The 13565-nt window shown below is 42.7% G+C and overlaps 1 protein-coding gene across 2 annotated transcripts in view; it reads left to right on the top strand.

Moving 5' to 3' along the window:
* Positions 1 to 13565, top strand: part of LOC115164908 (mucin-17-like) — a 26730-nt gene extending 13165 nt beyond the window's left edge. The window contains exons 2-8 of one of the 2 annotated variants that reach the window (XM_029717827.1): positions 76 to 189; positions 1108 to 1221; positions 3450 to 3608; positions 4174 to 4256; positions 10779 to 10923; positions 11255 to 11437; positions 11523 to 13565. In XM_029717827.1, coding sequence (XP_029573687.1) covers positions 76 to 189; positions 1108 to 1221; positions 3450 to 3608; positions 4174 to 4256; positions 10779 to 10923; positions 11255 to 11437; positions 11523 to 11728 — 1004 coding nt within the window. In that variant the 3' untranslated portion in view covers positions 11729 to 13565. Of the gene's footprint in view, positions 1 to 75; positions 190 to 1107; positions 1222 to 3449; positions 3609 to 4173; positions 4257 to 10778; positions 10924 to 11215; positions 11438 to 11522 lie in introns of both variants that reach the window. The other variant, XM_029717826.1, reaches the window with a different exon arrangement.

Raw genomic sequence — 13565 nt, 5'->3', positions numbered from 1 at the left:
AACGTTTATCTTCTCTAGAATGTGAAATCAATTGAATGTTTGTTTTCCTTTTTCTACTTCTTATTTAAAACACAGGCATCCACTCCTGCACTGAGAACATTTGTCTGAATGGGGGCTCTTGCTACAGACGCGGAAGTCTCCCCTCTTGCAGCTGTGCCCCTGGCTACAGTGGAGATCGTTGTGAAACAGGTATGCCAAAAATGGTTTTCAGTCAGTGGAGGACTAGGCATTTTAGAGTAAGCGTTCAGTCTCAATATGCTAATGAGATTCATCTCAACGAAAGGACCAATTATATCCTGAAGGCCACATTTATGTGTAGGCCTTTCATTTTGGTGGCTTACTGGTGCAGTAGCCATGTGCCAAAATTGGACAACGGGTATTATCTGCATGCAATGGTGTAAAGTACTTAAATAAAAATACTTTAAAGTACAACTTATGTAGTTTTTTGGAGTATCTGTACTTTTCTTTACTATTTATATTTTTCACAACTTTTGTTGTACTTTTACTCCATAAATTTTACCTGTCAGCCAAAAGTAAGTATATTTTGAATGCTTACCGGGACAGGAAAAAGGTCAAATTCAAGTACTTGTCAAGAGAACATCCCTGGCCATCTTTACTGCCTCTGATCTGGCGGACTCACTAAACACACATGCTTAGTTTGTAAAATATGTGGACTGTTGGAGTGTGCCCCTGGCTATCCATAATAATTAAAAAACAAGAAAACCGTGGCATCTGGTTTGCTTTCAAAGCAATTTGAAATTATTTATACTTTTACTTTTGATATTTAAGCATATTTTTGACATTACATTAACTTTTAATACTTAAGTATATTTAAAACTTAATACTTTTAGACTTTTACTGGGTGACGTTTACTTTTAATTTAGTTATTTTCTATTAAGGTATCTTCAGTTTTACTCAAGTATGACAATCGGGTACTTTTTCCACCACTGTCTACATGTTGTAATTTGAATTCCGAGTTCATCAGACATGCATTTGTTTTGCATGTCCACCTCCTCCACATCTGACTGGTTATGCAGTTGTTCTTTCGGTTTATTTTATTTCTTGTGCAGTATAATTTACCCATGCTTTTTCACGTTTTCTTTTCAGACATTGATGAATGTCAGTCCAACCCCTGTCACAACGGAGCTACATGCGTTGACGGCCTGAATTCCTTCACCTGTGTTTGCCTCTCAAGCTACACTGGATTCTATTGTGAAGAAGGTAGGTTAGTTAGAATATCCATGGGATCTGTCAGTAAACTCTGTCAGTAGGATTCTCTCCTCATTTAACATCAGCTGAATGAAAGCATTCGAGTAGGTATTTGTTCAAGGTTGTTCCAGCTAACCCTTTTTCTCCATCATTCAGGCACTAGTACTTATAAAGGCTTGCCATGCAAAGGAGAATATGAAATAGTAAAATAAACAATGGTAGTGTTCTTAGCAACGGTGTGACTCGTTCCAGCGCTGGCCTCGATTTCACACAAAAATACATCACTGATCATTGAATTTAGATCACAGAGGAAAAGAAGTTGGCTTTGTTGGAGGAAAGTCATAGATCACCAGATAGCTGTGTGTGATATGATCAGTTATCTGAGCCCTTGGGAAATAGAGTGAGACTCTTAGACTCTGAGTCATTCAGATACTGGAGGCAGCGTAGAAATGTGTGGTCAGAAAGCCAGGGGCTACAGTCTCTTCACATATCAGACAGACCACAGATTGTCACAGTTTCCCATGTCTGCAAACACAATGGTCTATTAAAGAAATCACAGACATTCGGTTAATACCCACGAGTCCAGGTGTAAAGTAATTTTCCAGTACAGGTGTTTTAGACTTCACGTCCTCTCTTGTTCAACTCAACAATGATCCAATCATTCACTGGCCCTAAGCAGGGTATGTGAAAGGAATCAGTAGATATCACTGCATTTGTTCAACACAACCTGGGTTGAGAAACTCAAGCTTCATGTTTAAAGTTTGAAGTTTTAATGTTACATGCACAAGTACAGTGAAATGCCTGATTATGTCATTCAGACAAACTCATAGCCTCTTATTCTCTTTTGAGTCTATAGCTTGACTGCACCCCATTTTGTCCCTGGTGTGTTGACCCAGGGCATTATACACGCTGGCCAGTCTGTCCTGACCATACTCCGAATGTTGCTGCCATTACTCATCACTGAGTCAGGGCTGGATCCCGTATGCTTAGACCCAGCTGTTTTCTCAGGGTCTCTTGCCAGAAGGCAAACAGAGAAAAGTCTGTGATAACACTCTTTGTTTAGCCCATATACAACTGTATTAAGGGTATAAGAGTGAGACGGTAAGTAGTAAATATAAGTAAATAGAGGTGCCACAGTAGTACACACACACACACATGACTGCATCATGACAGGGTTACCATCAAAATGGTTCATGAAATCTGATATTGAAAAAATATACATAGATAACCACTAGTGTATACACTCCAGAGTCTTTCTCTGACCTCCTCACTGGTTTATAGGGTGCTGGGGGCTAGAGGAGAGAGAGAGAGGGAGTGAGGGAGAGAGAGAGAGAGAGAGAGGGAGAGAGAGAGAGATGACCATATTAGTAACACATATTTCCCTCAGATTACACAGACCCACAAAGAATTCGAAAACAAATCCAATTTTGATAAACTCCCATATCTATTGGGTGAAATACCACAGTGTGCAATCACAGCAGCAAGATGTGTGACCTGTTGCCACAAGAAAAGAGCAACCAGTGAAGAACAAACACCATTGAAAATACAATATTTATGTTTATTTATTTATTTTCCCTTTTGTACTTTAACTATTTGTACATCGTTATACAACACTGTATATAGACATAATATGACATTTGAAATGTCTCTATTATTTTGGAACTTGTGTGAGTGTAATATTTACTGTCCACTTTGTATTGTTTATTTAACTTTTAAAGCCCCTTGAATTGAATTGAGGGGGGGGGGCTCTGATTAGAGAGCAGTCTGAGATAACAGCAGAGCCAGGGGGCTCAGGGTGACCTTATAAAGACACACAGTACCCCGCTCTCTGTCTCCTAGTTATCTCCTGAACCTAATTGGTGTGCACTGGAGGATAGGGATGAAACCTAGATCAACATGCAGATAGGGCCATGTTCCTACAGGTGTTGGGTGGATTAGACATTCTTAGGGGAGAGTCTCTTTTTCCTTTTTCAGTGAAAATATAGTGAAATGTGTGTAACCCTTTTATTCATTAATCACATTACCTTTTTTTGCCAAGTTGTAGACTCATGCATTGTTAACAACCTTTTCCCCCCCCTCAATCAATAACAGTTTTTGAAAATGCTGTGTTTATTTATAGGCATTCTGCCCATTGTAAAAGTCTGTATCATTGTCCGTGGATTCTCAGCTGCTGTTATCTTTTTTATTGTACCGTTGAAGCACAAATGTCTGTGATACACATCCATTCTCTCTCTCCTCAGACACTGAGACGTGTGACTATGGCTGGCACAAGTTCCAGGGCAACTGCTACAAGTACATCCCCCAGAGGAGGAACTGGGACACAGCGGAGCGAGAGTGCCGGGTACAGGGGGCACACCTGGCCAGCATCCTCTCACATGATGAGCAGCAGTTTGTCAACCGTAAGTGTGATATCACACTCATGCACGTACACGCCATGAAAACAATACTATTAGTTGTACACAAGACAACACAAGACACAAAGCCAACCATAGAATAATGCTCAATGACACAGTCTTAACCATCTGAAAATAACTACAGTATTTCACAAGTATTCTTCTTAAGGCTGATTTAAAACCCCTGCAGCTAATTGTAGGATTATCCTACATCTGGAATTTGCAGAAACACCAGGGAATTCCCAACAGATTTATCCCCATGCTCCTCGTCTTAAAGTCAGTATACACTAATCTCGTTAATGAATATGGGCTGTGGAGCAGAGAGGCATAGTGGATTACTACAGTAGGTTTTTGGGTGGTTGGCAGCAACAGTGGAGTAGACGTGGAGTAGACGTCAAACGTCTTGGCTGAGAGTGAGAAAGAAAACGCAGGCAGTTGGAACAGGAAGAGTGATGCATGTGTAGAAAAATGCCTCTCTCGCTCTCGCTTTATGGAGGGACTGAAAAGTGCCTAATAAGGCATTGGAATCAACTCATTGACCTCCTGTGTTCTGTTGTGCCCTTCACGGCAGGCCTTGGACAGGACTACCAGTGGATCGGCCTGAATGATAAGATGTACGAGAATGACTTCCGCTGGACCGACAGCACGCCCATGGTAAGAAGGGGTTCTCACACTTTTTAGCCTCAACAAACAGTGTTGAATCCCGGTAAATATTTACAGGGATACTGCTGACAAACACAGTCATCTAGGAGATGTGTCATTTCCTGCGGTGGTAAATGAGGAAACTCACTGTGGTCACTTTCTCATGACATACCCTACTATCTCCTCTACACCCTGTTGGACAAGCTCACTGGCTTGGCGTCATGCTCATAGAAATATAAAGAATAGAACAGGCGTCCCCATTCAAGACAATGATGGCATAATGGGGGGACTGCGAGTATACCCATAGAGGCAAAGCAGGAAGTAAAAGCAGGAAGTGTACCCAATAATCTGTGCTGTCCCGGGTGGCGCAGTGCTAGCTGTGCCACCAGAGATTCTGGGGTCGAGTCCAGGCTCTGTCGCAGCCGGCCGCGAATGGGAGGCCCATGGGGCGGCGGAAAATTGGCCCAGCGTCGTCCGGGTTAGGGAGGGTTTGGCCGGCAGGGATATCCTTGTCTCATTGTGCACTAGCGACTCCTGTGGCGGGCCGGGCGCAGTGCACGCTGACCAGGTCGCCAGGTGTACGGTGTTTCCTCCGACACATTGGTGCGGCTGGCTTCCGGGTTGGATCGGCATTGTGTCAAGAAGCAGTGCGGCTTGGTTGGGTTGTGTTTCGGAGGACGCATGGCTCTCGACCTTCGCCTCTCCCGAGTCCATACGGGAGTTGCAGCGATGAGACAAGACTGTAACTACTACCAATTGGATACCACGAAATTGGGGAGAAAAAAGGGATGTAAAAAAAATATACAAAAATAATCGGTGCTGTGAGTTGTCGATTCAACTGACATTACAAAAAATTCATTCCATTGCATGAGCCACATCAGTTAACATCATTTGAATGAACATTCTACATTAGCATGGAAATTATTGCATCACAATACCAGGCAGCCATTGCAAGTGTACCCATGAGTTTCCCAGTCAAATTGCCAGGGTTAGAGGTACCAAGCCCGTTCTATTCATTCTATTGCTATGGAAATGCTACTCCACATGTCCAGTGACATGTCATGCCTTTCACTAACAACAATCTCTGTCATTCACAAACTATAACAATAACCACACTGGCTTGAATTGTGTGTGTCTGTTGATTGTAAGAGAGGGAGAAAAATAGACATAATGAGCCTCAGTATATCTAGTGTATGTGTCTGCACAAGTGGCAGCATGATTGTTTGTGGTCATGTAAACGCACTGCAGATTCCCCTCACTAGACAGGAAAGTGGTTAATTACTACTTTCGGCCAGGTTGTACAGATTGGCTCTTTACTTCAAAGATAAGACCCCACCATCACCAGAGAGAGAGGGGTGGGGGGAAGGGCGGAGGACAGAGAGGGCCTGGGGGGCAGGAGATAAGCTGTGTCCTTTTGCGGGCAGATTGAACCCCCTCTCAGTTGAGAGAGATGGGAATAAAGGTGTCAATGACGCAGCAGAGAGAGGAGCTGACAGGCGCAGACAGGTACAGGCCTCCCCCTCTCCTCAGGAAGCACAGCAGGCAGCCAGACACACAGATGGGCAGCACCTGTCCCCGGCAGCAGAGAGAGATAGGTGGGGGGGTGGGGTAGGGTAGTGGGCCTGGGTGGGTGGTCAGCCTTACTGTATTACGGCTTTATCTGGGAACAGAGTGTATCTACCTTAACAGTATTACATTCTCTCTTGTGTAAAACAACAAACACATTTAACACACACAACATTGATTTTCAATTCATTCAGGAAATGTAGGAATTATATTTTGCATGTGTGGGGTCATTTTGGTTTTGTGGGAGGGAGGTTGTTTGATTATTTTGGGGAGGATGCGTGGGGGCTGTTGTGGGCATTTGCTACGTCAGTCAGCTGAGCAGGAAGCTGAGGTTGTGTTTGCTAACCGTAATAACAAGGTTCCTTGTGGGTTCTTGCATGGGGCCTCGGGGGAGGAACAAGATGAGGGGGGAGGGGGGGGTCAAGGCTTTGAACAGACTGTTTGAACCTTAAGCCTAGCTGAAAGATGGTAGCTCTGATCAATGCAGTGGTGCATTCCACGCAGCTCTGCAGCTGTGTGTATACAGCTGCAGCAAGTTTGCTATAGCAGGAAAATAATCCTGCAGCAACAGGAAATGTGAATTATTATGTGGATTATATTTAATGTAAATTTTTGTAGGGGTTGATACATTTTTCAAACAGGAAAATCAAGTCTGACATTTCAAAGGGGAAATTAGACAATTCAGAAGCTTTTTTTGTAGCTCAAATACTCTAGTTTTACAGGGTGATCAAATTAAGATCTTACATCTGTATGTGTGTCATACGACAATTATCGTGTGTTGAAGCAGAGTTACTCTAGTAATGCCAGGAATGTATTAAATGACACACCATTACTGTGTAATGTGGAGGGACCATAGCAAAGCATTGAGAAGCCTCCTCTTAGCTCCTCTCCCACCTTGTTACTTTATTTGGATGAATAGAGAATTAAGCAATAAGGCACGAGGGGGTGTGGTATATGGCCAATATAACACGGCTAAGGGCTGCTCTTAGCACGACCCAACGCGGAGTGCCTGGATACAGCCCTTAGCCATGGTACATTGGCCATATACGACGGGTAGGACAAAACATTCATTTTTCTGCTCTAATTACGTTGGTAACCAGTTTATGATGGCAATAAGGCACCTTGGGGGTTTGTGGTATATGGCCAACATACTGTACCACAACTGAGGCCTGTATCCACGCACTCCATGATGTGTCATGCATAAGAACAGCCCTTAGCTGTAGTAAATTGGCCAGATACCTCACCCCCTCAGGGCTTATTGCTTAAATATAGTACTGCTAAGGGCTGTTCGCAGGAACAAAGCGGAGTGCCTGGAGACAGCCCTTAGCCGTGGTATATTGAGCATACTGTATACCACAAACTCCCAGATGCCTTATTGCTAATATAAACTGGTTACCAAAGTAATTAGAGCAATACATATTTAATGTTTTGTCATACCCGTTGTATACAGTCTGATATAGCACAGCTGTCAGACAATTAGCATTCAGGGCTCGAACCACCCAGTTTGTAATGGTCTTCGGAAAGTATTCAGACCCCCTTGACTTTTTCCATATTTTGTTACGTTACAGCCTTATTCTAAAATTGATTAAATAAAACAATTCCCTCAGCAATCTACACACAATACCCCATAATGACAAATCTATGCAAATCTATTAAAACTTAAAACAGAAATACCTTATTTACATAAGTATTCAGACCCTTTGCAATGAGACTCGAAATTGAGCTCATGTGCATCCTGTTTCCATTGATCATCCTTGAGATGTTCCTAAAACTTGATCACCTGTGGAAAATTCAATTGATTAGACATGATTTGGAAAGGCACACAGCTGTCTATGTAAGGTCTCACAGTTGACAGTGCATGTCAGAGAAAAAACCAAGCCATGAGGTCGAAGGAATTGTCCGTAGAGCCCCCGAGACAGGATTGTTTTGAGGCACAGATCTGGGGAAGGGTACCAAAACATTTCTGCAGCATTGAAGGTCCCAAAGAACACAGTGGCCTCCATCATTCTTAAATGGAAGAAGTTTGGAACCACCAAGACTCTTCCTAGACCTGGCCGTCCAGCCAAACTGAGCAATCGGGTCAGAAGGGCCTTGGTCAGGGAGGTGACCAAGAACCCGATGGTCACTTTGACAGATATCTAGAGTTCCTCGGTGGAGATGGGAGAACCTTCCAGAAGGACAACCATCTCTGCAGCACTCCACCAATCAGGCCTTTATGGTAGAGTGGCCAGAGGGAAGCCACTCCACAGTAAAAGACACATGACAGCGCACTATGAGTTTGCCTAAGGCACCTAAATACTCTCAGACCATACGAAACAAGGTTCTCTGGTCTGATGAAACCAAGATTGAACTCTTTGGCCTGAATGCCAAGCGTCATGTCTGGAGGAAACATGGCACCACCCCTACGTTGAAGCATGGTGGTGGCAGCAGCATGCTGTGGGGTTGTTTTTCAGCAGCAGGGACTGGGAGACTAGTCAGGATCGAGGAAAAGATGAGCGGAGCAAAGTACAGAGAGATCCTTGATGAAAACCTGCTCCAGAGCGCTCAGGACCTTAGACTGGGGCAAAGGTTCACCTTCCATCAGGACAACGACCCTAAGCACACAGCCAAGGCAACACAGGAGTGGCTTCGGGACAATTCTCTGATTGTCCTTGAATGGCCCAGCCAGAGCCCGGACTTGAACCCGAACGAACATCTCTGGAGAGACCTGAAATTAGCTGTGCAGCAACACTCCCCATCCAACCTGGCAGAGCTTGAGGCGATCTGCAGAGAAGAATGGGAGAAACTCCCCAAATACAAGTGTGCTAAGCTTGTAGCATCATACCCAAGAAGATTCAAGACTGTAATCGCTGCCAAAGGTGCGTCAACAAAGTCCTATCAAAATGTGGAAAAGGTCAAGGGGTCTGAATACATTCCAAAGGCACTGTACCATACCCCTCGGGACATATTGCTTAATTCTCTATTCATCCAAAGAAAGTATATTTACAATGCCACATTAATAATATAACTTCCCTGTGACAAGATCAATTGTATTTCTAACAAGGTGGGAGAGGAGCTAAGAGGAGGCTTCTCAATGCTTTGCTATGGTCTCTCCACATTACACAGTAATGGTGTGTCATTCAATACATGCCTGGCATTACTAGTGTAACTCTGCTTCAACACACGATAATTGTCGTACAGACACACATACACACACACACACACACACACACACACACACACACACACACACACACACACACACACACACACACACACACATACAGATGTAATATCTTAATTTGATCATCCTGTTGCAGGATAACTTTTCTGCAATTAAAAAATTGTCTGGATGTCCTTTGGTTGGTGGACCATTCTTGATACACACGGGAATCTATTGAGCGTGAAAAACACAGCAGCGTTGCAGTTCTTGACACAAACCGGTGCGCCTGGCACCTACTACCATACCCTGTTCAAAGGCACTTAAACCTTTTGTCTTTCACATTCACCATCTGACTGGCACAAGTACACAATCCGTGTCTCAATTGTCTCTATTGTCTTAATCTACACTGATTGAAGTGGATTTAATAAGTGACAGAAATAAGGGATCATAGCTTTCACCTGGATTCACCTGGTCAGTCTATGCCATGGAAAGACCAGCTGTTCTTAATGTTTTGTACACTCGGTGTACACACAGCTGAAATGCTATTTCAGCCAATCAGCATCCAGGACCCAAACTACCCGGTTTATAATATCCAATACTCCACATTGGATCAATATGTCCTCTGTCTTCCAAATGTACAATATGACAGTGTATATGTGTTAGAAACATTCTATTTCCCACGACTGTTTCCATCCTGCACAGCACAACTGTACCAGTATAATGTTTATCTGAGCAGGACTCACAGGCTCAGTTTATTTAGTGATTTGGCCTCTTTTCGGTTCCTTTGTTTGGCTTTGGAGCGAAGTCTCTCACAGGGTCCCAGTGAAAAGTCTGGAGGGTGATGTCATAGTGTAGCTGAGCAGTGGGTTACAGTGTCCTTTGGGAACTGAGGCAGCAGTGTGGAGTATAGAAGTGTGGAGGGGGCGAGGAGAGAGGGGTGGAGGGGGTGAGGAGAGAAGAGAGAGGGGTGGAGGGGGTGTGGATAGAGGAGAGGGGGTGGAGAGGTGGAGGGGGTGAGGAGAAAAGGTGGAGAGGATGAGGAGAGAGGGGAGGAGGGGGTGGGGGGAGAGAAGAGAAGGTGGAGAGGTTGAGGAGAGAGGGGAGGAGGGGTAAGGAGAGAGGAGAGAGGGTGGTTGGAGAGACAGACGAGTAGGATAGTCTGTTTGAAAGTAGGAGAAAGTAAAAAGTGATTTAAATTCCCCAGCCACAGTACATTCTACCGTTATCTATCACCCCTGCAACTCTTCACCAGGTTGTCGCTGTAAGTGAAAAATAGTTTTCACTCCATCTACCTGGTAAAATGAAGGTTAAATCGAATTAAAAAAAAGGATTGTTGTAATGATTCTAGTTCCAGATGTGTCAATAGTCTGTGTTGATCTGAACAGGCGGAAGGAACATAGAGCCCTCCAGTGGATGATATAAGCATTACATTCAGCTGCCACTTAAGAGTCATTCAGAAATGGCCCCACCAACCTAACTACACACTGGAAAGCTATTTTAACCTCATTGATAACCAATGTAATGGCCTTTACCCCAGAGGAGACTTGAGACTGGACTATCACTGACCATATCTATTGTTCCAATTATACCCCAGAGATAACGAGTGCTGCCAGCATGTTGTTAGCTGTCATTCTAAAATAAAGAGAGTGTGTATCTGTACTGATTTCAGCTCGGACAAAGTGAGGCACTTGCTAGAGGAAATTTACTAAAGTGTCTTTACTGTGATCCTGGTCCGATCCTTCTTATAATGATGATGATGATGTGGACAGTGATGATGATGATGATGATCCAATCGTGATGGTCTGTTTCTTCTTCTTTTCCCATAGCAATATGAGAACTGGCGTCCCAACCAGCCAGACAGTTTCTTCTCATCTGGAGAGGACTGTGTGGTGATGATCTGGCACGAGGACGGCCAGTGGAATGACGTGCCCTGCAACTACCATCTCACCTTCACCTGCAAGAAAGGCACAGGTAAGACAGAAATACAGTTTAAAAATGTCACAAAAGTACTTCAATGTTAGCCATAACTGTCCCATAATAATTGTCCCACCTAGATATCCTAAGATGGATGCACTAAGTGTAAGTCTCTCTGGACTGGAGCGTCTGCTAAATGACTGAAATGTTGAGAGCTATTTCAATCCACTGACAGTGTACATTTATCTATCTATCATTCATTCATTCATTCATCCACCCATTCATCCATCCATTAATCCATTCATTCATTTGTTTATTCATCCATCCATCCATCCATCCATCCATTCAGCCATTCATTCTCCCATCAACCCCTGTGTGTTCTTCCCAGTGGGCTGTAACCAGCCCCCTCTGGTACAGAACGCTCGTACCTTCGGCAGAAAGAGGTCACGCTATGAGATCAACGCACTAGTGAGGTACCAGTGTAGGGACGGTTTCATCCAGAGGCACGTGCCAACCATCCGTTGCCATGAAGACGGCCGATGGGACATCCCCAAAATCGCCTGCATGAGTCGTGAGTACAGTAGATCGATTGATTGATTGATTCTAGTGAGGATCTCTCCACATTTTCTGACCAAGTGCTATTGTTTCTTCCCCAGCATCAAACTTCCAGAGGGCCTTTGCGAGGAGGCAGAGTTACAGTCTGTTCAGTAGCAACAAATACAAGCGGCAGTCCGATGAGGCGGCGTCCCGACATCATCCTCACCATCGAGGAAGGAGAGAGAGGAGAGGCAGAAGACAAGCAGAAGACAATGATCGCCATGGTTACGCTAGGTTACGTTTACTCAGAACCAGCAGAGCCTAAACCATAGGAACGCAGGACTGTTAGTTATGTGGATATTTGTTTTTTTTATCGAATGAAAACATTTTAAGAACTTTAAAGAATGAAAGGACAAAAAGAAGAAACCCAAAGGATATTTACAATTTTTCTTGCAATTTTGATGATGGAATCTTGGAATGATGTGCCTTTTTAAAGAAATATTATTTTAAAGAATATTCTTATAAAGGGACACTATTTTATAACAAAGCCAAAGTGGATACCTTCAGTTGGCTACTGGGAAAGTGTGCTGGAGATGTACTTTGGACCAAATAATGCATTCATCCTCAACTATACGATTTTCTCCATTTTATACAGACAGGAGAGCGTTCAACTCTTACATTGGGAAAAAGATATCGGCAAATTCCAGCTTTTGTGAAATTATAGCGCTTATGTTATGCAAAATAATACAATTAATTTACAAATAGTCTGTACTACGCAGGCACTGACAATCAAATGAATCCACAGTACACAATCCATCTCTCTCTTCTCTACATTATTCCGGAAATGACATTTCAAAGAAAGAGGATCTATGCTTGGGTTTATCTTGTTGTTACACATGATTACTGTATGCATTTTTTCAGAGTTTTTCATCCAATACCAAGCTTGGGACTATCCGATGACGCATGTCACTGACCAATCAGATTTCAGATCACAGAATGAAAAACTGAAACATGGCGAAGGCCCATCCAATCAGAATTTGACCTTTTATCACTAACTTTGTCATCAGCTGCAGTCTTCATCCCATCTCATCCATAGATATATAAAAAATATATGATGCGTTGATAATGGGTTAATGTTTGTGCACATCCATTTAACACTTTTGCTTTCTATTGTATGTTGAGAAACAAAAGAGGAGATTTCTAAGTATTATTTGACTGAGGGCCAAATGAGTGTCTCCTCCTAAGCCCTAAAGGCCTTATACATTGAAGTGAAGCCATCGACCTGTAAATTATTTGGCTGTGTTGAATGAAACTATAGAAGGGAAAGGAGGGTTATGGAATGTATGTTTTCTAGACAATATAACCTGGAATTCCTTGCTACGTTTACAACAAATGTGAGGTATTTTAATGTTACTAAAACAATGTTATAAAAATCCTTTAAAAAAATTAGCTTTACTTCTGTTCTGCCTGAGGGGGTAACTTCTCTGTTTCCTGACACTGTAGGCGACTCAAGCTCTTCGCTTCCTTCCATGTGCTGTTTTCTTAGGTCAATGTAAAACTACTATTGAGAGAATGTACTTAGTGAAACACTTCGAAAGACTTGAACAAACACCTTTTTAAACAAAAGATACAAATAATTTATTTTTCAAGCTGCTCTTCCTCTTCTTGCTATGTTATTGTTTTGTAAGTGAAATATTCTGATGATGCAATCACTTGGTCTGACTAGTCTCGATACTACATGTATTTACATGCTTTGTGGGAGACAGCTAACATCACAGTATCTGAGTCAATGTGATGAAGATATTATTTTACTACACACTATGCTAGATAGGTCTTATAGTATGACACTTAGGGGTCAACAATGGACCAAGGGCTTCAATCAGCTGAAATTGCAGTGTTTCCGTCACAATATCACCAAACACTTTGTACAGATTTAGTGTTGCACAATTGATGACGATCATCCAGCAGTTGTTGTTTGTCTTTTTTTATTTGTTGTGTTTTAGCATTAAAGTGCACATAATAACATTTTATATTTACAGTATAACTTTTTTTTTACAATGTGAAAGTCTGGGATGTTTGAGAAATACATTTTTAAATTAAACAAGACTGTTTTAACTGCTCTCAGTCACCAAAGAAATAAAAACAAAAGTTTGCCAATTTCA

Source organism: Salmo trutta, chromosome 27 (assembly GCF_901001165.1).
Source record: "Salmo trutta chromosome 27, fSalTru1.1, whole genome shotgun sequence".
Classification (NCBI taxonomy): domain Eukaryota; kingdom Metazoa; phylum Chordata; class Actinopteri; order Salmoniformes; family Salmonidae; genus Salmo; species Salmo trutta.
This window is presented reverse-complemented; position numbering and strand designations above follow the sequence as displayed.